At 53.9% G+C, this 23248-nt stretch overlaps 1 protein-coding gene and 1 long non-coding RNA gene across 2 annotated transcripts; both read left to right on the top strand.

The window, feature by feature from the left end:
* The first annotated feature begins 15 nt into the window (after nt 1–15).
* Nucleotides 16–7894, top strand: BUD13 (BUD13 homolog). Its single transcript, XM_037409746.1, has 11 exons — nt 16–273; nt 616–709; nt 1250–1334; nt 1498–1555; nt 2142–3130; nt 3580–3887; nt 4264–4372; nt 4854–4992; nt 5317–5501; nt 5889–5970; nt 6338–7894. Exons 1-11 carry the CDS (start codon nt 146–148, stop codon nt 6429–6431), a joined length of 2271 nt encoding a protein of 756 aa, XP_037265643.1. The 5' UTR covers nt 16–145; the 3' UTR covers nt 6432–7894.
* A 4936-nt stretch (nt 7895–12830) lies between these two features.
* Nucleotides 12831–16129, top strand: LOC119158160. Its single transcript, XR_005107794.1, has 3 exons — nt 12831–13203; nt 14008–14225; nt 14969–16129. It is a non-coding gene; the product is annotated as an uncharacterized LOC119158160 (long non-coding RNA).
* The last annotated feature ends 7119 nt before the right edge of the window (nt 16130–23248 follow it).

Raw genomic sequence — 23248 nt, forward strand, 5'->3', positions numbered from 1 at the left:
GCTGTGTCGTGTGGGTGCTGCTGCCAGCGCCCGGCCGTGGCCCCGCCCCCGCCCAGCGCCCGGCCGTGGCCCCGCCCAGCGCCCGGTCCCGCCCAGCGCCGGGCCTTTCACTCCGCCCCTGCCGTCACTTCCGGTTGGCGCCATCATGGCGGCGCCGGGGCTGTCCAAGGCCGAGTACCTGCGGCGGTACCTGAGCGGCCCGGCCGCCAGCGACGCTGCCCAGCCCCGCCGCCGCCGCAAGAAGAAGCCGCCGGGCGGTGCCGCTAGAGGCGGGTGAGTTTCAGGGGACGGGGAAGGCCGCGGCCTGCGCGGTAGGCCCGACCCTGCGCGGTGCCTGTCGGTGGGCCTCGGTGTGGGAGCGGCTCCGGGACCCCCCCCCCCCCCTCGCTCCGGACCCCCCCCTCCTCGCTCCGGAAACCCCCCCCTCTCCCTCCGGAACCCCCCCACCCCCCCTCCGGGACCTCCCCCTCCGAGCCCCTGCGGCGCCGGGGATCTTCCCTCAGGCCCCCCGAGCCAGAATTCCCCCCCCCCCCCTCCGCATGTCCACTCCCGCCGGCGCCCCAGTCCCACTCCCTGCTGGTGCCCTGACGGCAGGGCCGCTCTCCCTGCTCCCAGGATGCGGATCGTGGACGACGATGTCAGCTGGAATAGCATTGCTGCTGTGCAGGAGAAGGAGGAGGAGGAGGAGGATGAAGCGGACATGCCTGTGGTGAGCGGGGAGTTTCACAAACTAAATCCGTTCTCTATGGTCACCTCGTGTCTCGTTGGGAAGCGCTTGCCAAACCCTTTCTCGCTGCATCCTCTTTTGGTCGGTTCTGCAGCAGGGATGGGTGAGTCTTCCTGGCCTGAGCGCCAGGGGTTGAACTAGCTCCTTGCAGGTGAATGTAGTCTGTTTTTTATATCTCTACATTTCTACAAGCACCAAAAGTAGGTGGGAGGGCCGGTAGGGTGGTTCTCACAGCTTTAAAACAGCCGCTCTGGACAAGGCAGAAGGTAACGGTGCAACTGCCAGAGCCTGCTGACCGCTGTGGCGTGGTGTGTGGCACATGCTGGGAATCTCAGCAGCAAAGATGTAAACACTGGAGGTGAAGGCTTTGGAAAGTTGTTTTGAGACCGTCCTGTAGGAAGGCAGCCAAATGATGGTCATGTTTCAGTTGCCCATCACCCAATGCCTAATTACTTGTGTTAGAGGGTAGAAATTCTTTCGTTTTTTGAAATAGTGTTGTTGACTCTGGTGTTTTATGTTCAGGTGGCAGAATTTATTGATGAGCGTCCAGATGAAGTGAAGCTCATGGAGGAATTCCGAACAAATACTAAATGGAAACTTCTAGGAGGTGAGACCAGACCTTTCCACCCTCTCTCCCTGAATGTTTAACAACGACGTTGCACGGTGAAAATAATACTAGTTAGGAAAACCAAATAATCCTTGAAATTGTGAAAAGATCGTGAGTGGTGGAGAACCGTAATGATGGTGACTTTCTGATTGTTTTTCTTTAGACCAGAACGAAGACTCCCAAAGTTCGGATATTTCAGTACCTGCCAAATCTACCACAAGGTACAGGGGCTCCACCTGGAGATTCTTCTGTCAGTTGGCTCTCTGTTTCCTAGTATTGGCTGTCTTGTTCTGCACTTTTTAAGTGCTTTGCTGGGAAATGTGAGAAGTGGCATACGCAGGGATTCCTTTTCAAGTGATGGGGGTGGGGGGCTGGCAGACGGCATGCTGCCTGGGTTTCTGCATGGTATGTGGAGCAGCTGTTGTGGAGTTCTCTGACAGTGGCTGAGAAATCTGGGCTTTCTGAGAGAGCGTGATGGGGTGTTTCCTTGTGAGAAGGTACAAGGGCACAAAGTGGGTTTTGTAGCCTTGAGTGTCACAAGGGTCCCCGGAGACTTTAAAATTACAGCTCCCCTGTGATCCCGGTTGCCTCGGAGGTTTTCTGGGATGTACTTTGGGAAGTCTGTGGCTCAGTGATGCAGGTCACTACGTGGAGGTGCAGAATCAAGTATGAATTCATGTTCAGAATGGTGATTTCATCCTTGACACCTAGTGCTAGCTTTACAGGTCGCACTTGGTGTTTCCAGTCTGGAGACAGCAAAACAAACAAAAATCTAACTCTCATTTTTACTTTCTCCTCCCCTCCCAGGCGACAGCGCCATGACACCCCAGACAGTTCGCCCCCAAAGAGACTGCGGCATGACTCCCTGGACAAATCACCTCCAGGTCAACAGCGCCATGACTCCCCGGATCTGTCCCCTCCCAGGCAAGAGAGAAACAATTCCTCCAACCACTTGCCTCCCAGGCGACAGCGCCACGACTCCCCAGACCTCTCCCCACCAAGAAGGAAGCATCATGACTCCCCAGACCTGTCACCTCCCAAGCAACAGCGCCATGACTCCCCAGACCTCTCCCCACCAAGAAGGAAGCACAATGGCTTCCAGGACCTCTCTCCCCCAAGACGGAAGCGTCACGACTCCCCGGACCTGTCACCTCCCAGACGGAAGCGTCACGACTCCCCGGACCTGTCACCTCCCAGACGGAAGCGTCACGACTCCCCGGACCTGTCACCTCCCAGACGGAAGCGTCACGACTCCCCGGACCTGTCACCTCCCAGACGGAAGCGTCACGACTCCCCGGACCTGTCACCTCCCAGACGGAAGCGTCACGACTCCCCGGACCTGTCACCTCCCAGACGGAAGCGTCACGACTCCCCGGACCTGTCACCTCCCAGACGGAAGCGTCACGACTCCCCGGACCTGTCACCTCCCAGACGGAAGCGTCACGACTCCCCGGACCTGTCACCTCCCAGACGGAAGCGTCACGACTCCCCGGACCTGTCACCTCCCAGACGGAAGCGTCACGACTCCCCGGACTTCTCTCCAAAGAGAGTCAGTTCAGCAATGGGGAAAAAGGGCTGCAAAACCACAGACAAGTCACAGTCAGGGGGAGTCCAAGGAGAGCAATCTCAGCTCAGGCGTGGTGTCTCTGACAAGACCTTGGCGCATCAGAAGCGTCAGACTACTCCAGATCTATCTCCTCCACGGAAGAAGAGGTATGATTCTGACTCAGATTTGTCACCACCTCGGAGAAGGAAAGCTGGGTCACCTAGTCTGAAAAAGGAGGGCAGAACAAAAGGTGAGTGTGTATAAGTTTGTTTCATCTGTTCCGTGCTTTGTGGGCTGTCCACTCGTGCATGCTCCTGAGGAGTGGTGTGGAATTGGCAGTCTGTGATCACGGAATGGTAGTGGATAGGTTGTAATTTCTGTTGTTTAGGCTAGTTCTTGTAAGCCTTGTTTTTTTTAATTGGCTGGACTAGAATTAAACTAAGAGCTAGCTGGCTGAGGCTTAAGCATGTTTGAAAGGAAAACAGGATTTAAACCCTGTCTCCAGGCAGTACATGTTCAGAAAGAAGGGAATTCAAAGACTGTTTTCATGTACCTGTCTTTTCCTTACAGCTTGTCAGCTTTTAAGGTGTTAATATTTCTAGGAGTTAACCTCATGTGCCAGCCACCATATTTAGCCCTTTTGTGGGACTAGTTCTGTCTAATTCCATGACTTTTAGTTGGTGTATATCTTTGCTGCAGGTGCTTCTCCAGCCATGAAAAAGCTTAGGCAGGTGCCTTCACCTCAGAGGTACCTGAGGCGCGACTCCGACTCTCCATCTCCACGGAGGAGCACCCGGAACACCTCTGATGTAGACTGCAGGCTAGGCCATGTACGCAGTGATTCCCCTAAGCGTGGTCCTCTCAAACAGAATCGGAGCAAATCTTCAGACTCTGATTTATCTCCTCCACGACGAACTCTGCCAGCTGAAAAGGATCAGCATGGTTCAAGGAACCCCCCTGACCTCTCACCTCATTACCACCGTGACACTAAGGGATCTCCCAAGAAGGTAAACGTTTCCTCTTTCCATTTACGCTCTAGATTACTTCCTGTTGTTACAAAACCTTAAAAGTCCAATGACTTACAAATTGTGGGGTAGAAATTTCATATACCTCATGCATGCAGTCATGCCAGACCCTCTGCTTGCAATAAGAAGAGGCACAAGTTGGGTCTGGGAAGGGAGCTCTGCCTCAGTCCACTCTTTCTGGAGATGTGGGGAAGTTGTTACTGAGGGTACCAGTGAAGTGGCTTTGTAACATGGTTGTCTCTCCTGACATATCTCTCTTGATTTTGGGCTGTCTCCCCTCCTTACACCTCTGGATCGCTGGACAGCACTCAGCTAGTGGTAAATGTGATGATTATTTTTTTTTTTTTTTGATTTGCAGGCAAATGTGATGTTGTCTGGGGTCAAAGCTGGCTTGGTCTCAGCTGATGTGCTGCGGAGGGAACAGCAGGAGCTCAGGAGGCATGAGAGAAATAACAAGCACTTGGAAGGTAGGAGTGTGAAAACACTGCACGAGCATCAGCTCGCTTTCTCTGCTTTCAGCTGTCTTTGGGTGCTGTGTCAGGCTCCTGGTGTTAGGGTGCTAATGGAGAGTATCCCTGTGGAGCAGCTTCTAGACATGGATTCCTTGGGTAGGGTCACAGCCACTGAAATGAGAGTTACAAATGGTGATTTCAAAGCAATGCCAGTGAAATCATAGGGAGGGTAAGAGACTTTTTCTCTTTGTGATGCGTTGCCTTGCAAGTCTGAAGAAGCAGACTGATACTTAAAGAGCTTAGGGTACAAGCATGGCTGTGTAGGGCGGCAGCTAAAAGCAAAAGCTGTGGTCCTGCTTGGTTATGGACGGTAAGCTGTTTCAGAGGCTAGAATACAAGGAAAAAATGGTGAAATGAGTTGCAGTTATTCACTGAATTGTCTGCAGATGACAAAAATGTTCCAAAATGTGTGACTTGAGGCATCTGCCCCCTCCAGAGGAATCCCGGCACTCTCAGACTGTCTTCCGAGACAAATTTGGTCGCAGGAGGGACCTCGCGCAGGAGTGGCTGGAGCAGCAGCAGAAGGCTGAAGCGAAGTCCGAGAGAGAGGAGCAATATGCCAAATGGGGGAAAGGGTAAGGTTCCCCAGAGCTCCCTGGCATGGTGTTTGGGCCTTGCATTGCAGCTTGGGACTCTCCATTCCCTGCTTTTTAGCCCAGTTTTGGTACCGCTCCTAGTGGCAGTGGTGGTGGCATGTCACTTTGTTCTCAGTTTGAGCCTGGGACTGGGAGAGCACGTGTTCCACAGGTCTGAGAGACCCCCACAACTGTTCCCTCCGTTTCTGGATGTGCATTGGAAATGCTGTGCACACAGTGGAGGTTCAGGGCTGTGATCAAGCGTGCAAACTGAGCAAGTCATAGTAAATGGTCTTGGAGTGAAACTTTTGTGTTTGTTTTCAGGCTAGCACAGGAGAGGCAACAGCAGCAGAACGTGGAAGATGCAATAAAAGAGATGCAGAAACCATTGGCCCGTTATATTGATGACCAGGATCTGGATCGAATGTTGAGAGAACAAGAGAGAGAAGGAGACCCCATGGCTGACTTCATCAAAAAAAGGAAGGCCAAAGAGAACAAAGAAAAGAAAGGTTTGGATGCTGAATTACACCAGCATATGGTTTAAGTCCCCAGCAGCATTGAAATGCAGCTGCTGTTAAATAAACAGCCTAAGACTGCCAGAGTGTTTTAGTCCTAAAGGACTGTTCCTCTGGAGTCGGTGCAGGAGCAGTATTATAGGCTTGTTACCAGTAACAGTTACTATTGTTTGGTAGCTTAGAGAGCAGGATCTGGTGACTTAAAACTCAGCAGACTTCAGTTTGATTAAGCGTATCTTTGGAGTTTTCCTCTGGGAGCTGTAGTGGGCTGTTAAGCAGCCTGTGCGCTGTGCCTAAACCTCTTAGGTTGATGACAATGTGACGCTGTGATTGCTAGTGTACACTGTAAGTAAATGGCTGTATTGTTCCTTCTGTTTCCAGAAAAACCCAGGTACAATGGACCAGCACCTCCACTCAACAGATTTAATATATGGCCCGGGCATCGCTGGGATGGTGTGGACAGGTACTTGTTCCTGATAAAATGGTCTAGTAGAATAATGGTGAAAATGAATGAGCTTTTGCTGCAAAGAGTTTGCAGTGTAACGTTCCCAGTTACCAGATGGATAAGATTGTTAGCAATGGTATGGTTGAAGTGCCAAGTTACAAATGGGTGGTGAATATGTGCTTGTCTGGGACAGAAGGGAGCAAGGCTGGTGCTGTCAGCAAGGGTGTGAATGGCTTCAGAGATGCTGACTGTTGCTAACCGCAGATCGAGGTGGAAACAGCCAGAGTACAAGTCGTGGAAAACTCGTAACATCTCTTAAAAAGTTTCATTGCTTCAGAAAACCTTCTGCGCAGCAGCCCATGGGCTTCTCGGTGTTACTTTGTAGGTCCAATGGATTCGAGCAGCAGCGCTTTGCCAGGATAGCCAACAAGAAGGCAGTTCAGGAAGTTGCATACAAATGGAGTGTTGAGGACATGTAGACAAGACGAAGAACCATGCAAAGCAGCGCTTGGGAGTTGACGCTACAGAGGTTTGCCTATTGCCACTGCCAGAGCCATGAGGAAGGGCTTGCTCTGCCTGGACCGCGCCCTGTCCTCAGCGTTTGGCATTGCAGTGGACTGTCTTCCAAGAGGCAAGGCTGAATTTAAAGGAGAGCTGCCAAAAGAGGATTTCCCCGACAGCCAGAGGGGACCAGCGCAGAGAATTTTGCAGCAGTGCTGCGTGGCACAGTGGCTGAGTGTGCTGTGGCGGCAAGCAGTGCGGTGGCCACTGCCTGCAGGAGTACCTCGTTCCCTGGCACTGCCCTCTGAGGTGCTGCAGCTGCCAGTTTCTGCTCTTCATTTGTCTTCTAACAAACTGTAGAAATTATATGCTTAATTGTTTTATGCCAAACGCTTTGTCCTTTGAGGTTGGTTCACAACCCTTCAGGTGTCCTAAATCTCAGGTTTTTCTTCATGGTGAAAATATGCTGAACACTTGGTCATGGGAGAGTTAACCTTGTTCAGTCTGTTCCAGAGCTCGGTTGCAGTTTGTTTTGTTCCAGTTGTTCCAGAGAGGAACTATACCCTACAAATACTTAGTACTGTGAGCTGATCTGCCTCTGAGCTGATGTCAGATCTGTCAGTGTCCTTCCCAGGGTGCCCGGAGGGCTTCCGTTAAGTTTGTGTTGTTCTCATGCCCTCTGGTTCATGGAGTTTCCGACTCGCAGTGGAGTGGGGAATGCTCCAATTGTCCCAGCCTGGCTGAGCAGGAGCCTGCTTGCTGTGTTGCCCTCTGTCGCTCTCCTGAAGAGGTTCAGAGACCGACCTGCAGTGCTGCATTTGAGAGCAAAATCTTCAGGAGCCCCAGCAGCTCGTGAGGGGTCAGTTTCTCATGGAAATAAACATGCAGAGGTTTTTTAAATTGCCTCCCCCTACCATTACCTCTGCGTAGCTGATGGTGGTGGATTGCTACCCCCAGACTCCTCTCTGGACAGTGGTGCTGATAGCCCGGCGCTTCCCTTGCACTGCTGCCCGGGGGCTTCTGCACGAAGCATAACCCCTCTTGTGATCAGATTTGTCGGGCTTGGAGCTGGAGGCCAGGCAGAGAGCTTCCCTTAATCCCTGCTTGTGAAAAAGCACTTGTGGAAATAAATACAGTTGTTCTCGTTGACATCCCAGGGAGCATGTATTAAATGCAGCCAGCAGTTTCCATGGAGATTCCTTGTCTTCAGTAGTGGTCAGGGGCCAGTCAGAATCGCTCTTCGTGGTGATTCTGAAGCACTAGGAGAGCTGTGGGCGAGAAGGGTAAGGACAAATTCTTCTCTGGAGTGGGAGAGTCTTGGAACTTCCTTCCATGGTGTTTTGTTGTTGGTTTGTTTTTTTTTTTAATTCACTGTGTTGTGTTTCTAGCAGTCTTGGAATCTGTGTACACTTGGAAATAACAGCTTACTTTTTTTACTTGATTTTGTGTGGTGATGTTTTTTCCAAGGCAGGGACAAGGAGGGTGAATAACTGTCAGCTTGCTGTTGGAAGGGTTGCATATTATGTCTGCTGTGGCCTTCACCATCCGTGGCTACCTCTGTTAAACTGTGCTTTGCTAACCTCTTTTTTCAAAGTCTTCTGTAACTATTGGCTACAAGTGGGAATTTACTGGACCCCAGCTGCGATGACAATCCCGCCTGTATTTATGGGTACTTGGTTAAGCTTCACCACATCCTCTGGGGACAGATGCTCCTCTATTGTCGCTTGCAAGTGTGTAAACCGTGGGCTGCTGTTCACAGCCAGTGACCGCGGCCGGGAGAGGAAGGCAGAGCCAGGCACCGTTTGCAGGTCTTGTGGGAGCCAGCTGTGGTTTTTTGCTGTAATAGCCAAACTGAGGGAAGCCTCCCTGAGCAGGTCTAATTTGTTTTGTGGGCACAAAGCGGCATCAGGAAGGCTTTGCTCATGTGGGCCCTGTTGCGGCCTGTCAGGCAGGAAAATGGTTTGGGAGCGTGAGGCAACAGTGTGAGGCAGCAGTGAGAGTTCAGAGCTGCTTGCCGCAGCATATTGAAAACCTGCTTTTCAGTCGTGCGTGTTTTCCAGTTGTACTTCCCCTTCTATCACCAAGGTCCTATTTTTATTTATTTTTTCCCCCTGAGGCCGCTGCAGCCTTGAAAAGAGGAGTTACATTTGACACATACTCATTTTTGCTCTCACTTAGCTGAGTGCTTCTGGAGCTGTAAACAAAATACTGTGGCATTGAATTCACCTCCGTGCGGAGAGTTGTTGCCCTGGTTAGATGCTTGTGGCGCCTTCGTGCTCGACCTGCTTGGTGGGAGTGTGCTTCTCTTACAGAGCAACGGAACACGGCAGCTGGCTAGCTCAAGTGATGGGGTTACAGGCTGCTACTTAGGAAGGCAGAGCCATTTTAATGCTGGTACTAAGCATAAAATTCGTTTACTACCTGAAAACAGCATAAACTTCTCCTCTTGCAACTTATTTTGAAGGCTGCAGTTGTAAGATTTTAGCTAGCGGTGCTACCATAGGGACTTTTTACCAATGTTCATTACAATACTGATTTATACAATACATATATTGCTTGTTTGTTATCAGGTAACATCATCTTAAGATATATCTGCGCACAATAAGAGTATGGAAGAGCTTAGGTGATGCGATTTTAATGTTTTAACATGCATCCTTTTATATTGTTGCCTTGGTGCAAGTAGGCAAACTAGGATGGCTGATCCGGATGCAGTTGGACTAATAAAATACGGGATCTGAAACGGCACTTCAGCCTCAGAGGGGACAGGGGAGCTGCCTCTTTCCCTCTGCAGATGGATCAAGCCTGCCTGCCAAGATGCTGGGAGCAGCGTCAGCCTGCGATGGACCCGCAGATGTGTTGGTGCCTTGTTGAGTGCCTGCTGATGCCACCGCGCTGGAGGTGCTGCCGCAGCTCCCCGTGGAGCTCTGGCTGGGGCTGCTGGAGAACGCAGGCTCGCGCTGTGGGGGGCATGTGCTGAGGCGGGTGCAGGCTGGCAAAGCAAGCTCTTCGAGGGAGCACAAGCACGTTGCAGGCAGGGCCCCTGCTCCTCCTGAGCTATGTGAGTGCCAGCTGCCTGTGAGCCAGAGCGCCTGGTCCTGCCCTGCAAGCAGGCAGTCTGGCTGCAGTGGCACCTCAGTTTGGAGGAGAGAGGACAGTAGGAAGCAGCTCCAAGGGAAAACGTTAAGATGGAATAGTAAAAAAGCATGAATGCTCTTCCACTGTCGTGCTCCGAGTGGCTATAAAGGAGCAGCCAGCACGCGCTGTGTGTAAAGGCAGAGCAGCACCGCTGGCATCTCTTGTCGAAGATGCCGGGACCTGGCTTGTGGGGTGTTGGCTTCAAGCGTGACTGCTGGGCTGCTGCTCGGCAAAGCACACCTGAGCTCGGCGGCGAGAGGCGTGGAGCTGCCTGCAGCTCGCTGAGGGCTCATGCGTCGTGGGAGAGAGCGAGAGGGAGGTAAGGAGGGGTGCTGTCTGCCTGTGTGACAGGGTGCCCGGCGGGGGCGGGGGGGTCCCCTGCTTTGCCTGGGGCTGGGCATGTGTGATGCGGGGCATCTCAGGGCTGTGCTCCACACCCCCTGAGCAACGACAAGGTCAGAGCCCAGCCTGTGCAAGCCGCTGTCCTTCGCGTGCCTGCGTCCCCGACGCCATCCCCATGCACGCGCGCTGGCCAGGGAGCAGGGAGGCGAGTTTGTCCCGGTGCCCTTGGTCTGCATCCCACGTCACCATGGCTCTTCTGTGCCAGATGTGGCTGCATCTGAGTGGTTCTGGCAGCAGAGCAATTGGAAAATGCTGCGGGATCCTCTGGGATGAGAGGGGTGATGGAGATAAAGCGAGTGACACCAGGAAGCGGATCTCTATTAGTGTTTCTGGAAGGGCAGCAGCCCCGGTCTTGGCATCAAGCGGCAACTTTGATTAGCTTTAACCAAAAAAAATGAATATTAAAATCTTAATTTAATTTAAAACACTGTCATTCATAGTCATGGCAAACACTGAGCAGAGTAATTATTATGCAAATTAGGCAGATAGAAAAATGATTAATAATTGTGCAAATTAAAAATTATTGTAAACATCCTGTGACTAGTGATAAGTCCGGGAGGAGTGCGTGCTCAGGAGGCAGTGTTGCTCAGCCAGCTCCTGCATCCTGATTTTCTCATTAGTGGGATTTAATTAGCAAATGATGCGACATTTGCGGGGAGGTCGATGGTCGGTGCAGGCCGGTGCCTGGTTTCAGATGATGGGAGAGAGGTGCCACCTGGGCACCGCAGCTGCCAGCACGGAGCTCGATCTTTGAGCCTAGCTCCTGGCGTTAAATGACATTACTCTGCAGAGGAGCTGGGTTTGGGGCCGGTTTCCTCCTTTCTGGAGGAACTTGTGCTGTGGGGGTGGCTGCGAGCTGGGGGTACTGGGGGGCTGCCCCGTGCTCCTGCCGCACTCTGCCTGTCCCTCCCAGTGCCTGGCCGGCCACGCTGGCACCACGTCCCGGCGGGCAGGGGCAGGCTTCACCCCTGACCAGCTCAGAAATGGGCACTTACTAATGGCTGGTGGAGCATGCTCTCTTGAACAATTAATGAGCTTATTTGTCTGGCATTTTGCTGCTAATTGCACAACATTATTTTTTCCCCATGTTCGACTGTTTTACTTTTTTACTTTTGACAGTGAGCACGATAATAATAATAATAGGCTTACACTGGCTAATAGGCTTACGTGGTGCATTATTCGTGTCAAGGACAAGCAATTAAGCTTGCCCTCACACATAATAATTAGATTTTTGTTGATGAGCTCATCGGTAATGTGTTTAGTTAAGATTAAGAGCTTAATTCCCGGTGTGTGACACCACCTCTCCCCCAGGACCCCTGCCCACTGGTGGAGGCTTTGCCTGTGGCAGTGGGTGCCTGCGGGGCTGGCTGGAGAGACCACCCTCGGTGGTGGATGGCGAGGGGCTGCTGGATTCATCCTGCGCCCGTCTGTCCTGCTGCTCCCTCCTGGGAAGGATGAACGTGGCTTCTCCCGACTGCCTGCCCATTGGTTGGGGTTTTTAATAGCTCTGGCAAGTCACATGTTATTGTACCAGTTTCCTGCTGAGATCTCCTATTATTTTCTGTTTAAAAAAGCCTGAGATTTGTCATTTTAATTTTTCTCTGTCTGATAGTGGCTCCAAGTTGCGGGTGCTCGGCAGAGCCTGATGGCTGCGTAAATCATCCTGGGCTTTTGGCAGGGAGCACCTGGGGATGGTGCTGCGGTGGAGTCCCCCGGGGTGCGGGCACCCCGTGTTGGTTTTGCTTTCCCTGGTGACCCTGTCCCACAGTGGGGCTGGGAGCGAAACTCCCTGAGACTGACAGGTTAGTGATTGTATATGTATATGTGCACTTTCCCTAATTATGGAATAATTAGGGACACGCAGAGATAAAAATTACTAATAATATTTACTCTAGACTCTATTTTTTTTTCAATAACCTCTCTCTCTTGCTCATTCGCCGAGTCTTGGTGGAAATAACTTTGCAGATCCCAGTTAATGAATATTTGTAAATGCAAGAACATTCAGCGCTGGAATATCCAGAGGGCATCCTCTCTGCCTTGTGATTTTTTTTCACAAGATATTTAATATTTATGGTTCCATAGCCTCGTGAATAAAGAGCCACCCGCAAACCCCCAGGAGCGCAGGGGCTGGGGATATTTATGGCGCTTCCTCTTTTCCTTTTCAATTACAAAGACACCTCACATAATTAAGTGCTAATAACCTTGTTAATCTAAAATTGATACTCTTTCTCCTGGCTATCTCTTAATAGAATTAAAAACAGATTAATAATCAAGGGTAGGAGACGTTGCACACGATTAAGAAAGAGGGGGCTGCACCCTGGCCCATCGCTGTGCACCCCGAGGAGGATGCGGGAGCTGGTGCCGGGCTGGGACCAGGGCTGGTGTGGGTGATGCCGGGGTCAGGGCTTCCCGGCTGCCCCGGCGGGGAGATGTGTTTTGCCTCATGCTCTTTACACAGCTTAAATTTTTAAGACAAACAGCCATGTAACACCATATCCTAATGAAACTGTTTTATGTTAATTAATTATGTATCAAGGCTCATTTTCATGCACAGCCCAGCTCTGCTTCCCCTCCACCGAGCCTTTGATCTGTCAAAGGCTAAATGGGAGATAAATAATCAAATTAAAAAGCAGCCTGGATGGAAATAAACACATTTCAGATGTGTTATCTGGTGGTTCGAGCAAGGCAGTGAGTAATCAAGCTCATGGTTTGGGCGCTGCTCTGCTACACACATGGGGCGTGGGAAGTTTCCCATGCCTCAGTTTCCCCGTGGTCCCCCAAGCTCTGCTGCCACCCCCAGGGACAGCACCATGTCCCCCTGCCCCAAGAGGGGTCTTGGATGCGGCCTAGTGCCCCCGCCTGCCTCCTGGAGAGCGGCTGCTCATCCTCTCCAGGAGAAGGAGGCTTTGGAGGACTTTATTTGCACAATTCTGATGAAAAATTAAAAGTCTGCAGCACTTCTTTCTTCCAGGCAATGAAAGCTCTGCCAGCAGCTCTGGGCCACAACTGGTCTGTGTCCAGGGTAGCTGGGATGTCAGCAGTGGACACTGTTTTGGGATAATTTAACACAATCTCTAACAATTTGTTACACCTAAGCGGAGGCAGATGTGCATCCATATTCATTTTGGAGAAACTTCAGAAATTATAACTTCATCAGCCAAGCCAGCCCGACGCTGCAGCCCTCCAGCCTGGGCTCCTGTTCAAGCGGAGAAGGTGAGGATGGCAGCACCCAGAGCCTGCCCCCCTCGGCAGTGGGGCTGAGGCTTTGGGGCTGGGGGCTGTGTGAAGCCCACAGCTGCATCCCCGGTGGCCTCGACTGCTCCGAGGGATGGCAGCAGCGGTGGCAGGGAGCAGCGAGCGGGCAGGACCCTCTGCCTGGTGGCACCTCCAGCCCTGGGGGCCTGGCTGGTGCAGTGCTGTAAATCAGGTGTTGCTCTAACAGTAAACACCCTACAGCAGAAATTACAGATTATAATTATGGAGTGCTTTATAGCTGTAATAAAATTGTAGTGTTCTAGCCTGCATGTAATTACCAGCTAATAGATTTCTTCTTAAAGGGCTTAATGCAGAGAGGGGCCCCGGCTGCTGAGTGCTGCAGGCACCCAGGGCTTTGCCCACCCACCACTTCTGTGGTGTCAGCATTTTGGGGGGGGGTGGCACAGGGGCTCCCACCCCGCTGCGGTCTCTGCTGCGGCCCTGAGGGACCCCTTGCTGATGGGGACATCGACTGGGGGCTGCGGAGACCCTTGGGGAGTGGATGCTGGCAGAAGGGACCCCTGCTGCCGGGGGGATTAGCAGCTCTTGGCTGCTGCTCACACCGCAGCCTTCCTTGTCCTGCTCGGCGCAGAGCAGAGCGCTTCGCCCCTGGCTGTGCTCCGTGCGTGCCTGTTGCGATGCCAGGGAGCATTATGTCTGGAGGTTATTCAGTTAGCAGATTAGGCGGGAGTTTATTATCTTGTGTTGGCTCCTCTTCGGGCCCTCTCAATGGCGATGGCATTGTTGTTGTTTTCTCTCTAGGTGCGCTTGAGTGCACTGCAGCCCCGGCTCCCCTGCCACCAGAGCCGGGCCAGCGCTGTGCATCGCCAGCAAGTGTTCTGTGCCAGGACGTTGGCCAAATCCAGCCCTGCTCAAGTGCCGTGCTATGAGCTCTCCAGCCCAGAGAAGAGCCCTATCCTGGGCCAAGGACATGAGGACACTGCATCCCTTTCTCAGCTGATGCTGCTCCAGCACTGTAGGTAAGCATCTGTGACCTTCAGTGGTGCCACAGTTGGGCAGCGAGGAGCAGGGAGTCAGCTGCGAGCATGGGGGCACCGCTGAGTGGCTCCAGCCTGGGCTCCTGCAGCACCCCAGGTCCTGCATCTTGCTAGGCTGTCGGTGTTTGCATGGGCTGATGTACCAGGATACCTTTGCAAAGCCAGCCCTGGTGACTGCCCAGTGGGGACCGGCCAGGGCTCTGGCGAGGCTGTGGCACTGGCTGAAGCCAGACCTGGGCAATGTGACTTTCTCTGCCACCACCCCACGAAGCCACGGCTCCTGGCCCCGTGCTGCCCCCTCGCCCCGCTGCTGGGAGGCGAAGCTGAGCATGGAGCAATCAAAGGGAGCACACAGAGCGTGTCATCCCCTCCAGCCTTGCCCCAGGCCCTGCCTTTGGGCTTCTGAAGGCTTTGCTCCAGCGGTGTCAGTTCTCATTAATCCACACATCAAAGCTGGAGCTGCCAAACATCCCGGAGAGATCGTGCAGGGTTCCTACGTGGTGTCAGTGTCGCAGGCAGGGGAGGCAGAGGGGCAAGCTGTGTGTGCAGCGGGGCTTGGAGCTGGGCTGCTCAGGGCAGAGCATCTGCCAGCAGCAGCAGCGTGGTCCCTTGGGGCGGGTGGGAGGGGGCCTGTGACCCTTCGTCTCTTGAACACAAAGCCCAGAGGGAGGCAGCCAGCAGAGCTGAGAAGGGAAGGTGTGAGATGTCTCCTGGTCCTTTTGCAGTGTGACCTCCCATGTGATGTGTGTGTGCAAGCATGAAAAAGATTTTGCAAGAAAACACACACAAAGCGAAGGTGCTCCTACATGCTGGAGAGTTTTCCTTGCCCCACCAAGGTCCTCTCTGCTCTGCTGTCACTTCGAGCCCAGGTATCCCTGCTCGGCTCCAGCATGGCTCAGCATCCCTCCAGCGAGCTAATCAGGTCAATGCATTTTTAACATGGCATAGGAAATCTTTATATTTTTTTTGTCAGACTCATTCTTCTCCCTGGTCTCTCTGTAGGGGACTGAATTATTTAATGCTGAATATCAAGCAGAGATGTTTTCCCTTGGCTGGGCTGCTGACTGTGCACTTTAAGGCTGGAAAGATTGGCAGATGGCTGCTCTCTGAGCTGGGTGGAGGGGGAACCCATCATACCAAGCAAATTACCCACTTAGAACCGGATTTACAGAATAACTCGGGTCCCACATTTAAATAAAGGGGCCAGATTTGCTGAAGCGGTGCGCACCCAACGCCTCTGCTGAGCTGCGGCCGGGACCTAGTACTCACAGCGCAGCTCCCTCTCTCTGTGCGCATCGAGAACACCTGCTGAAGTTTGATGTTCGTTTCCATCCCAGAGATGGATGCAGAGCAGGAGAGGCTGGGAGAGCTGGCAGCCTCCCCCCAGCAGCTCCCCAGTCCTGCGGGTCTCCTGGTGCAGGCGGCGCCCATCACGGTGGGCAGGGGTGGCCTGTGGCTGGGTGACGGTGAACATATGTTGGTGGGGTGCAGGTCGCGTGCGGCAATTATCACACGCCAGGTGAATAAACACAAAGGGCTGGTTTGTGTATCAGGGTTTATCTTTTCCATTAATGGCTTTCTAAATTGGTGGCAGTGGAGCAAAAAAACCCAATCTGAACTCGGAGCATGCATGATTACTATTGTAATAACCTTGGCTAATAAGAATATGATGTGGTGTTAGGCTGGGAAAGAAAACACATTTCTCATTAGCTTTTTGATTAATTACTCCACATAATTTCCTAGGGGGACATGCCTGGGACTGATTGCCTTTGCTTTTGACGCGTGGAAGTGGTTTACCTTAACTTAATAATTTTCTCGGTGACATTTTAATGGCAGTCCTCAATTAATCTCTAGTCGGCTGGAGGCAGTGCCACCTTGCCCAGGCGAAGGGCAGGTCCCTGCCCTCCTCTCGCTCTGCTAGGGGCTTCAGCACATCCCCTTTGCCTACCCTTTGGCAGAGCAGGGGGCGGCAGGGCAAAGGCAGCTGCCGTGGCTGATGGAGCAGTGCTCCGTCGGCAGCCGTTGGGGCAGGGCTGCCCGGCCAAGGCAGTAATCCACTGGTCCTCCCCTTCCCTGCCCTTCCCCGGTGATGCTCGGCCGCCAAGCGTTTCAAATACCTGGGAGCACGACAGCTGTGCAGCTGCTGCCTTACTTAGTGAGCGCTGCCAGGGATCCAGCTGTTAGAAGGCATATGTTTACATGGCTTGGAAGCGACCAATTTCCTTCCTTGCGTTATAATATAAATATTTTACAGGAGCTAAAATATTCAAACATCGTTTGATGTTGCCACATGGAGCGGTATCAAATGAAGGTGGGAAGGAGGGGGGGGGGGGGGGGGAAGGAGAGGGGAGCAAGGAGTGATTCGTTTCCCTTGCTGAAAATGGAATTATGCTGCGTATTTCTGCCTCATAAAATTACCCAGAACGTTGATCTCTGCTTATTGCTTCAGGAGCAGGTGCTTGGCTTGTGCCACTGCAGCATGGCACGGGGCCACATCCCGTGGGGCTGCAGGTGGTGGGGCTGCGCATGGGAATGGTCCCGGTGGCACATGGCATGCCCGGGATGCACATCCCACATCCCAGGGGTGTCCATTTGCTGACAGAGCCTCCAACTGAGTGACATGAACGGAAGCCCCCTCAGCCCTTTCCAGCCAAGCTTGTGCTTTTGGGCCAGAATTAAAACATTGGCAGGTCCATCCCAATTTCCACTAAATAAAATGTCAGGGTAATTCCATGTCCTGCCCTGCTAGCCTGACATTTCTGGGGGTATTGTCTGAGCACTGATTGCCTGCTGCTGGAAGCTGTTTGCCACCGACCTTCTCTGCCTCTAAGAATCTTGCCTTGGTGCTGCCCAGGACCTTCGTCCTGCTGCTCACCCCCGCCTGCTCCCAGGGGCTCGCAGCAAACAAAAATAGGGCTCAGCACTTGCTAATGCTCCTCGCAGGAGGCTTTCTAGTGCGATGGCTGGAGCCAGAGTGAGATGTTTTCCTCACAAAAGGATAAAGGTGTGGAGAAGGACCTGCAAGTGGAAAAATCACCCAGGGCTGATGACTGCCAGCATCCCTGCTGTCCTTGGGCTGCCATGGCCAGGCGGTGGGGGGAGCAGAGGAAAGGGAGGTCACGGAGGAAGCAGGAATGTTGTAAAAGTGATGCTTTGTGGGGTGCAGCGGTGGGGGCCCGGAGCAGCTCCCACCTGGGTGGCCTTGTGGCAGAGCCAACCTTCCCATCGCAGCTGGCCCCCTCCCAAGGCTTTTCCCAGGGCTGGGTCGCCAATGCTCAGCCTGTGCTTGTGCTGTGGGGCAGCTGCCAGCTCTGCCTATGCCACGGCTGCAGGTTGGAGGGACTGGAGCGAGTAGGCTGGAGGTCCCCGGGAGCGGGGATGCAGCCCTGGACAGCGGAGCCGGGGAAGGCTCTGTCGTGCGTGCTCGTAGCCATGCTTGACAGCTCAACGCGAGCAGGATTTGCTCCGACAGCCAGGCTGGGAGGCGTGAAGCCCACTCGTGCCGCCTGGCAGTGGGGGAGGCTGACTGAGCGTGCAGGGAGGATAGACGGGGTTACCGCCCAAATCCGGCTCCTTCTCATGCTCAGTGGCGGTGGCCTCTTCCTCGCACACAAGCACAACCCTGGGAGCAGCAGTTAGTCCAGGGGACCAGCAGTAGCCCAAACGGGGCTGCCAAAGGCGAGCGGGTGCTAAAGGGTCACTGCAGAACCAGTGTGGGCTCTGTGTGGCGGTGCGGGCACACTGGGCAGCCCTGCTCAGCCCACCAGCCCTGCACGAGGTGCTGACCGGGGCGGCGGGAGGATAAATGCTGGCAATAGTTATGTTTCCATCCTAATGCACGGATCAAAGCCGACACTTCAATCTATTCATCAACATCTTGGGGATTAAAAATGTTGCAGGCAAATCAGAGTCCTAAATTGGTAACGTATTTTTGCCTGTCAGTTGACAAATCACTTTACAAACTCGTCCTGCATCTTCCTGCGGTCTCTGCGTTTGCCAGTTCAGGATGTGGCACCTTTCAGCTCCTTGTGTCTTGGTGGCTCGTGCCATGCTCTTCCCTGAGGGAGGCGTGTCGGGAGCATGCTTTCCCCCTCGCAGCCGTTGTGCTTGCTTGGCGCTGGCTCAGAGCAGGGTTCAGCAGTGGGCTGTTGGGGCCCCTGGGTATTTGTATTTTTTTCCGTGGCCCAAGCAAGTGTTTCTTTTCTGTCACTCACATTTTATTCCTCCTTGCAGCAATAGCGTGGCTGGGGACATGGCCATCTCCAGCGCACCGTGGTGGCCATGGCACGCTGTCTCTGTGGAACAGTCCAGCCATGCACGCTGGCTTGTTGAGAGCGTAAGAGGGGTCACGGTGCAACCGGGGTTGCTCTGTTGGCAAAGAGCCACCGACGGAGGGGACGCAGTGGGGACGGGACTCGCTCAAGCACCCGACAGGTGACAGCCCTTCTCCCCCTGCCAGGGCTGCAGCTTCTGCTTTCACCCAGTGCCTGCTCAGCACCATTCCGCCTTGCAGTGACTTGTTTACCACCGTGTTTATCCGTCAAACAAAGTAATTGCTAATTAATTGGCGAGGAGCTTTATTTCTAATCCCTCAGCTCACGGGAGGGAAATCTGGCTGTTTTTGTGGGCGTGTACGTCTGTGGCGAGTGCTTCTCTGTGGCTTCACCATCTGGCTGCCTGCGAACAGCGGGCAGGTGCCCGGCGTGGGGAGCAGGTAGCCACCGATGGATGGAACGGATGGAGCTGTGTCCTCCCACCTCTGTTTGCCAAAGCGAGAGCCATGTGGTTTTCAGTTGGGAAACACCATGCGAAGAGTGGCTTTGGGGACTGCAGGAGGCTGGGGTGGGCATGGCAGGGGGGCGAAGGCGGCTCAGCAGGAGCCGTCTGTTCCTCTCCTGCTGGAGGGAGCGCTGCTTTGCTCTGCCGTAGTGTTTCAGCTGGGTTTAGTGTTGGTACGGTAAAGCTGCTGTTATCTCAGGTGGCCTGTTCGGATAAACACGGCGGCTTGCTGCTAAAGCCTCTGCCCGCCCAGCAGCCCTGCTGCTGCAGCAAACGCTGCTCTGCGTGCCTGTGCCCAGGTGCTCCCGTGACTTTATGCTTCCTGGGGCTCCGCTCACAGCTGGGGCCGGGCATAGGGAGCACCCAGCCTGTGCCAGCTGCAGCCCTAAATCCAGCTGAGGAGCCGAGGGGGCCCTGCCAGGCATGGCTCGGAGCAGCGGGATCCGGCAGGGAGGCAGCGCTTGATGCCGAGGGTTCTTTCTGCTTTGGCTTCTTTTTATTGTGATTCTTCTTCTCTTCACTCTCCTGGCCAGTGCCAGGCGCGTTGATGAATTATCCCAATATATATTCTGTCTGGAAAGAAAACACATATCATATATATCTTTGACAAGTTATTATTCTTCCTTATCAGAATATGTGTGCATCCAGCCACGCCATAACTCACCCTTTGCTGTCGCTCGTGTAACCAGACAGGGCTGTGGCAGCTTCTTACCGCTGCTGCATCCCTGGCACAGCCCTGGCAGGGGTGTCCTGCTGCCCGGGGTGTGGCGAGGCTGGGGTGACGGGCAGCGGCTGGCAGGGGGGCCACGTGCCTCTGCCGCCTGCCAGCTGGGGAGGGGGTCTGGGAGGAGGCGAGAGCATCACGTCGAGCTAATTCGGTGCCTGCCTCACCTCCAGCTGATTGTTGCAAATTAAATTTCACGCCAATGAGCTGGAGGAGTCGGTGTGTGGCACGGCAAGGGGGGAAGAGGGCCGGATGGCGGAGGCAATCTGCAGCGAGCAATTGCCGGCACAGCCTCCTGGCCCCGGCTCGGTGGGCACATATGGTGCCTGGGCATGCCTGTGTGCTTCCCGGGCACCCTGAGCCGGGCTCCATCCATCTGCGCAGGTCCTGAGCTCCTCTGCAGCAGGGCAGGTGTGCTGCTGGGCACCCTGTGTCCCCATCGTGCCCCGTGCAGGGGAGATGCGCTGCGGGCTTGGATGAAAATTGATGCACAGATGAGTGAGCAAACACTTCTGGTTTTTTTTTTCTCCCCATAATGACAGCCCTAGACTCTTGAAATGAAGCCCAGCAGGGGACCGGCTCTGCCTGGGCTTCAGGAGCAAGGAGAGACATGTGCTGCGGCTCGCAGCCAGCCCCAGGGATGCTCGGGGCACGGGGTGGGCTCCCCTGAAGGTGGGAGGTGCAGGGGTCCCTGCCATGCCATGGCCATGCCAGGGTGCACACACACAGACTGTGCACACGTGCATGTGTGGCTGCAAGCAGCGGGAGCACTCCCTGTCTCTGCTGTAGTGCCTTTAATGTTTAACTTATTAAGATAATAGCTGTTCCATCTCCGTCGGTTTGAAACATGATCTAATAGGAATCTTATAACAAAAGTTGCTAAGCAGCTAGGACATGATTTACTAATAGACTCTGAATGTGCTGTAACTGAGACGGAAATTTAGTGATTAGAAGACTAATATGTGGAGTTGAGCGTATCCGTGCCTTTGAAGGCCAGGAGGAACTATTGGGATGAGGCACTTGGGTGACGCCTTCATGGGAGGTGTCACAGTTCTTTAACCTCGATGTCTCCTTCCAGACTTCGGGGTGAGGCTGCAGGAGATGGTGCGCTGCCTAATTTTCTGTTAAATGCCGTATTCATCCCAGTGCATTTGTTAGTGTTGTTTTGTTTTTGCAGATACCTGAGCCTGGCATTAGGGGAGAAAAATCCTGATCCACCCACCCGCTGCCTGCAACCCACCTGAATCCAGGACAGAGGCAGTGCTGGGACCACATACTGGGAGGGAAGCGTGCGGGGCTCGCAGCCTGCACCCTTTTTACTTTTGTTGATTCTTGTTAGCACCAGTTGTGCATCCATATTTATTGAGGGGAAGAGAAGAAAACCTGATGGTAATCCCAGGGAAGTGGAACGTCTTGTAATTATTCAGGTAGCTCGGCTGGTGCGCTCAGGCTCCCGAGAGCACAGGCTGACCAGGAGCGCTGCTCTGATTTCCTGGCTGTGGGTCACTGGGGAGGGCAGACAGGAGAGATCGGATGTTAAACATGCTCCCAGCGTCACTGGCGGAAAAGGAGCTGAGGAAAATTGTCTCCCCTGCCAAAAGGAGCGGAGCAGGGAGCAGATAACCTCCTGCTTGGCGGCTCCATGGCTGGGATGTGGTGAGAGCTGCCTGCTTCTCACAGCGCCTGGGCGAGGGGTCCCCGTTTCTGCCCACTCCCCTCGGCTGGCGGACAGCGGAGCAGGGGAGATGCTGTGCACCCTAAAGCCTCCCTGGGAGGGCACGGGGGGCCAGCCAGCAGCAGGCAGCACTTGCCACTGCCATGGAAAACCATGGTGGGGATGGTGGGCAGGAGCATGGTCCCTCTGCCGAGCTGTGGCAATGATGCCGCCGTGCCCTGTAGCGAGACCCTCCCTGAAGCAGTGGCGGGACAAAAAGCTGGGGTGGGAGGCAGGGAGTGAAAGAGAATAGTACCAAAACCCCAGAGCTAGTAGCGCCTGGAGCAGTGGGGAAGAGCAGACGATGCGAATGGCTGCTTTCCCGCAGAAGGGCTGTTTGCCAGCCGGCGACGCAGCGTGTAGGCATCGGCACACACCAGGGCAAGGGGTGTCCAGAGCACCGGGGAGTGCAAGGGCACGAGGTCCCCCTGCACCCCACGTGCCCCAGGGGCAGGGGACGGGACCCAAGACCCTGCTGGAGCTGGCAGCTTCTCTCTGCCTTCAGTTGGTGAGGGAGGTGGCATTTCCAGGTGGCAAAACGTGATCTCTTAAAGATGCTGCTAAGATTTCTGACAGAGGGCAGGAGTGCGAGATGAAGAGGAGCATGTGCGTGTGTTTCTTCTCCCTTTTTTTTTTTTTTTTTCTCAGCTATCTCCGACGCAACCTTGCAAGAAGAAAAGCTTGTGGGCATCTGTGCTTCTCTTCTGCCTTCCCCAGGGGGGCATCAATACGCAGCGCCCGTTACCTGGGTAAAGGCCCTTCGCTGCCTCTGTACCGTCAAGGTTATGGCAGGAGCTCCTTTCTGCAGAGGACGGTACTTGAGCAGAGCAGGCGGCAGCAGGGATGCTTGGGTGGGATGTGCTGCCCTGGAGGAGGAGGAAGATGCGTTCCTCTTTGGTTAGAGTTGATGCTGGTGGCATTATGGGGTGCAGCCAGGCTCCAGGAGCTGCTTCCAAATCCAGGATGCAGTTTCTCCCAGCAGGAAATCCGCTGTCCTCAAGGGGTGGGAGGCGGTGTGGGCAAAGGCAGGCGGACAGGCAGCCCTGCGCATTAGGCGCTGTACATCCCCGCTCCCCACCACACCTGCTCCTGGCCCCGGGATGAAGGCAAATATTTGGAGAATGGCAGAGCTCAACTGGCGCGGCATTTCAGATAGAGTCAGCAGCCTTTCAGAGACTGGGATTAATTTGAAGGAATTTACTGGTGGAGTTTGTGGCAGATAGAACAGTTTGCTTATTTCACACTTGTATGGCCACCTGCTACGAACTGTTTGTTCAGTTTCAAATTCTTTAATTAAAATCAACATAAAACAGATTGAAAACATCCCAAGAAGGGGATGCTTGATTTGCTGGAGGATATTGCAGCGGATGAGCCAAAGTGCTTAAAAGGCGCTTTATCACTGGGTGCTCAGTGCTGCAGGTTGGCGTGTGCCCTGGCCACAAGCTCGATGCCAAGGGCAGGGTGCCGTGGGGCACCTCAGCTCATTGCCCTTCCTTGCCAAGGTGGTGTTGGTGCACGTCTTTGCTTTGTTACTCGGGTGTCCTTCCTGGCACGGCCGTCCTGGCATGGCCTGCCGAGCCCGGCAGTGCCCGGCATGGGTGGGTGCAGGCGTGGTGCGGCATCTCAGCCCTTTGCGGAGCTGATTAGAGGCCTCCTCCAACAAACATCAAAGGTTCAATTAACAGGGGCTGCTTGCGACCCTCTTGCAGAACCCAGATAAGAATAGAAATTTCCCTTGGAAAATGGATTTGTGTTTAGCTGCGTGTGCCAGGCAGTAAATGACCTGCT

The sequence above is a fragment of the Falco rusticolus genome, chromosome 16, assembly GCF_015220075.1.
Source record: "Falco rusticolus isolate bFalRus1 chromosome 16, bFalRus1.pri, whole genome shotgun sequence".
Lineage (NCBI taxonomy): Eukaryota > Metazoa > Chordata > Aves > Falconiformes > Falconidae > Falco > Falco rusticolus.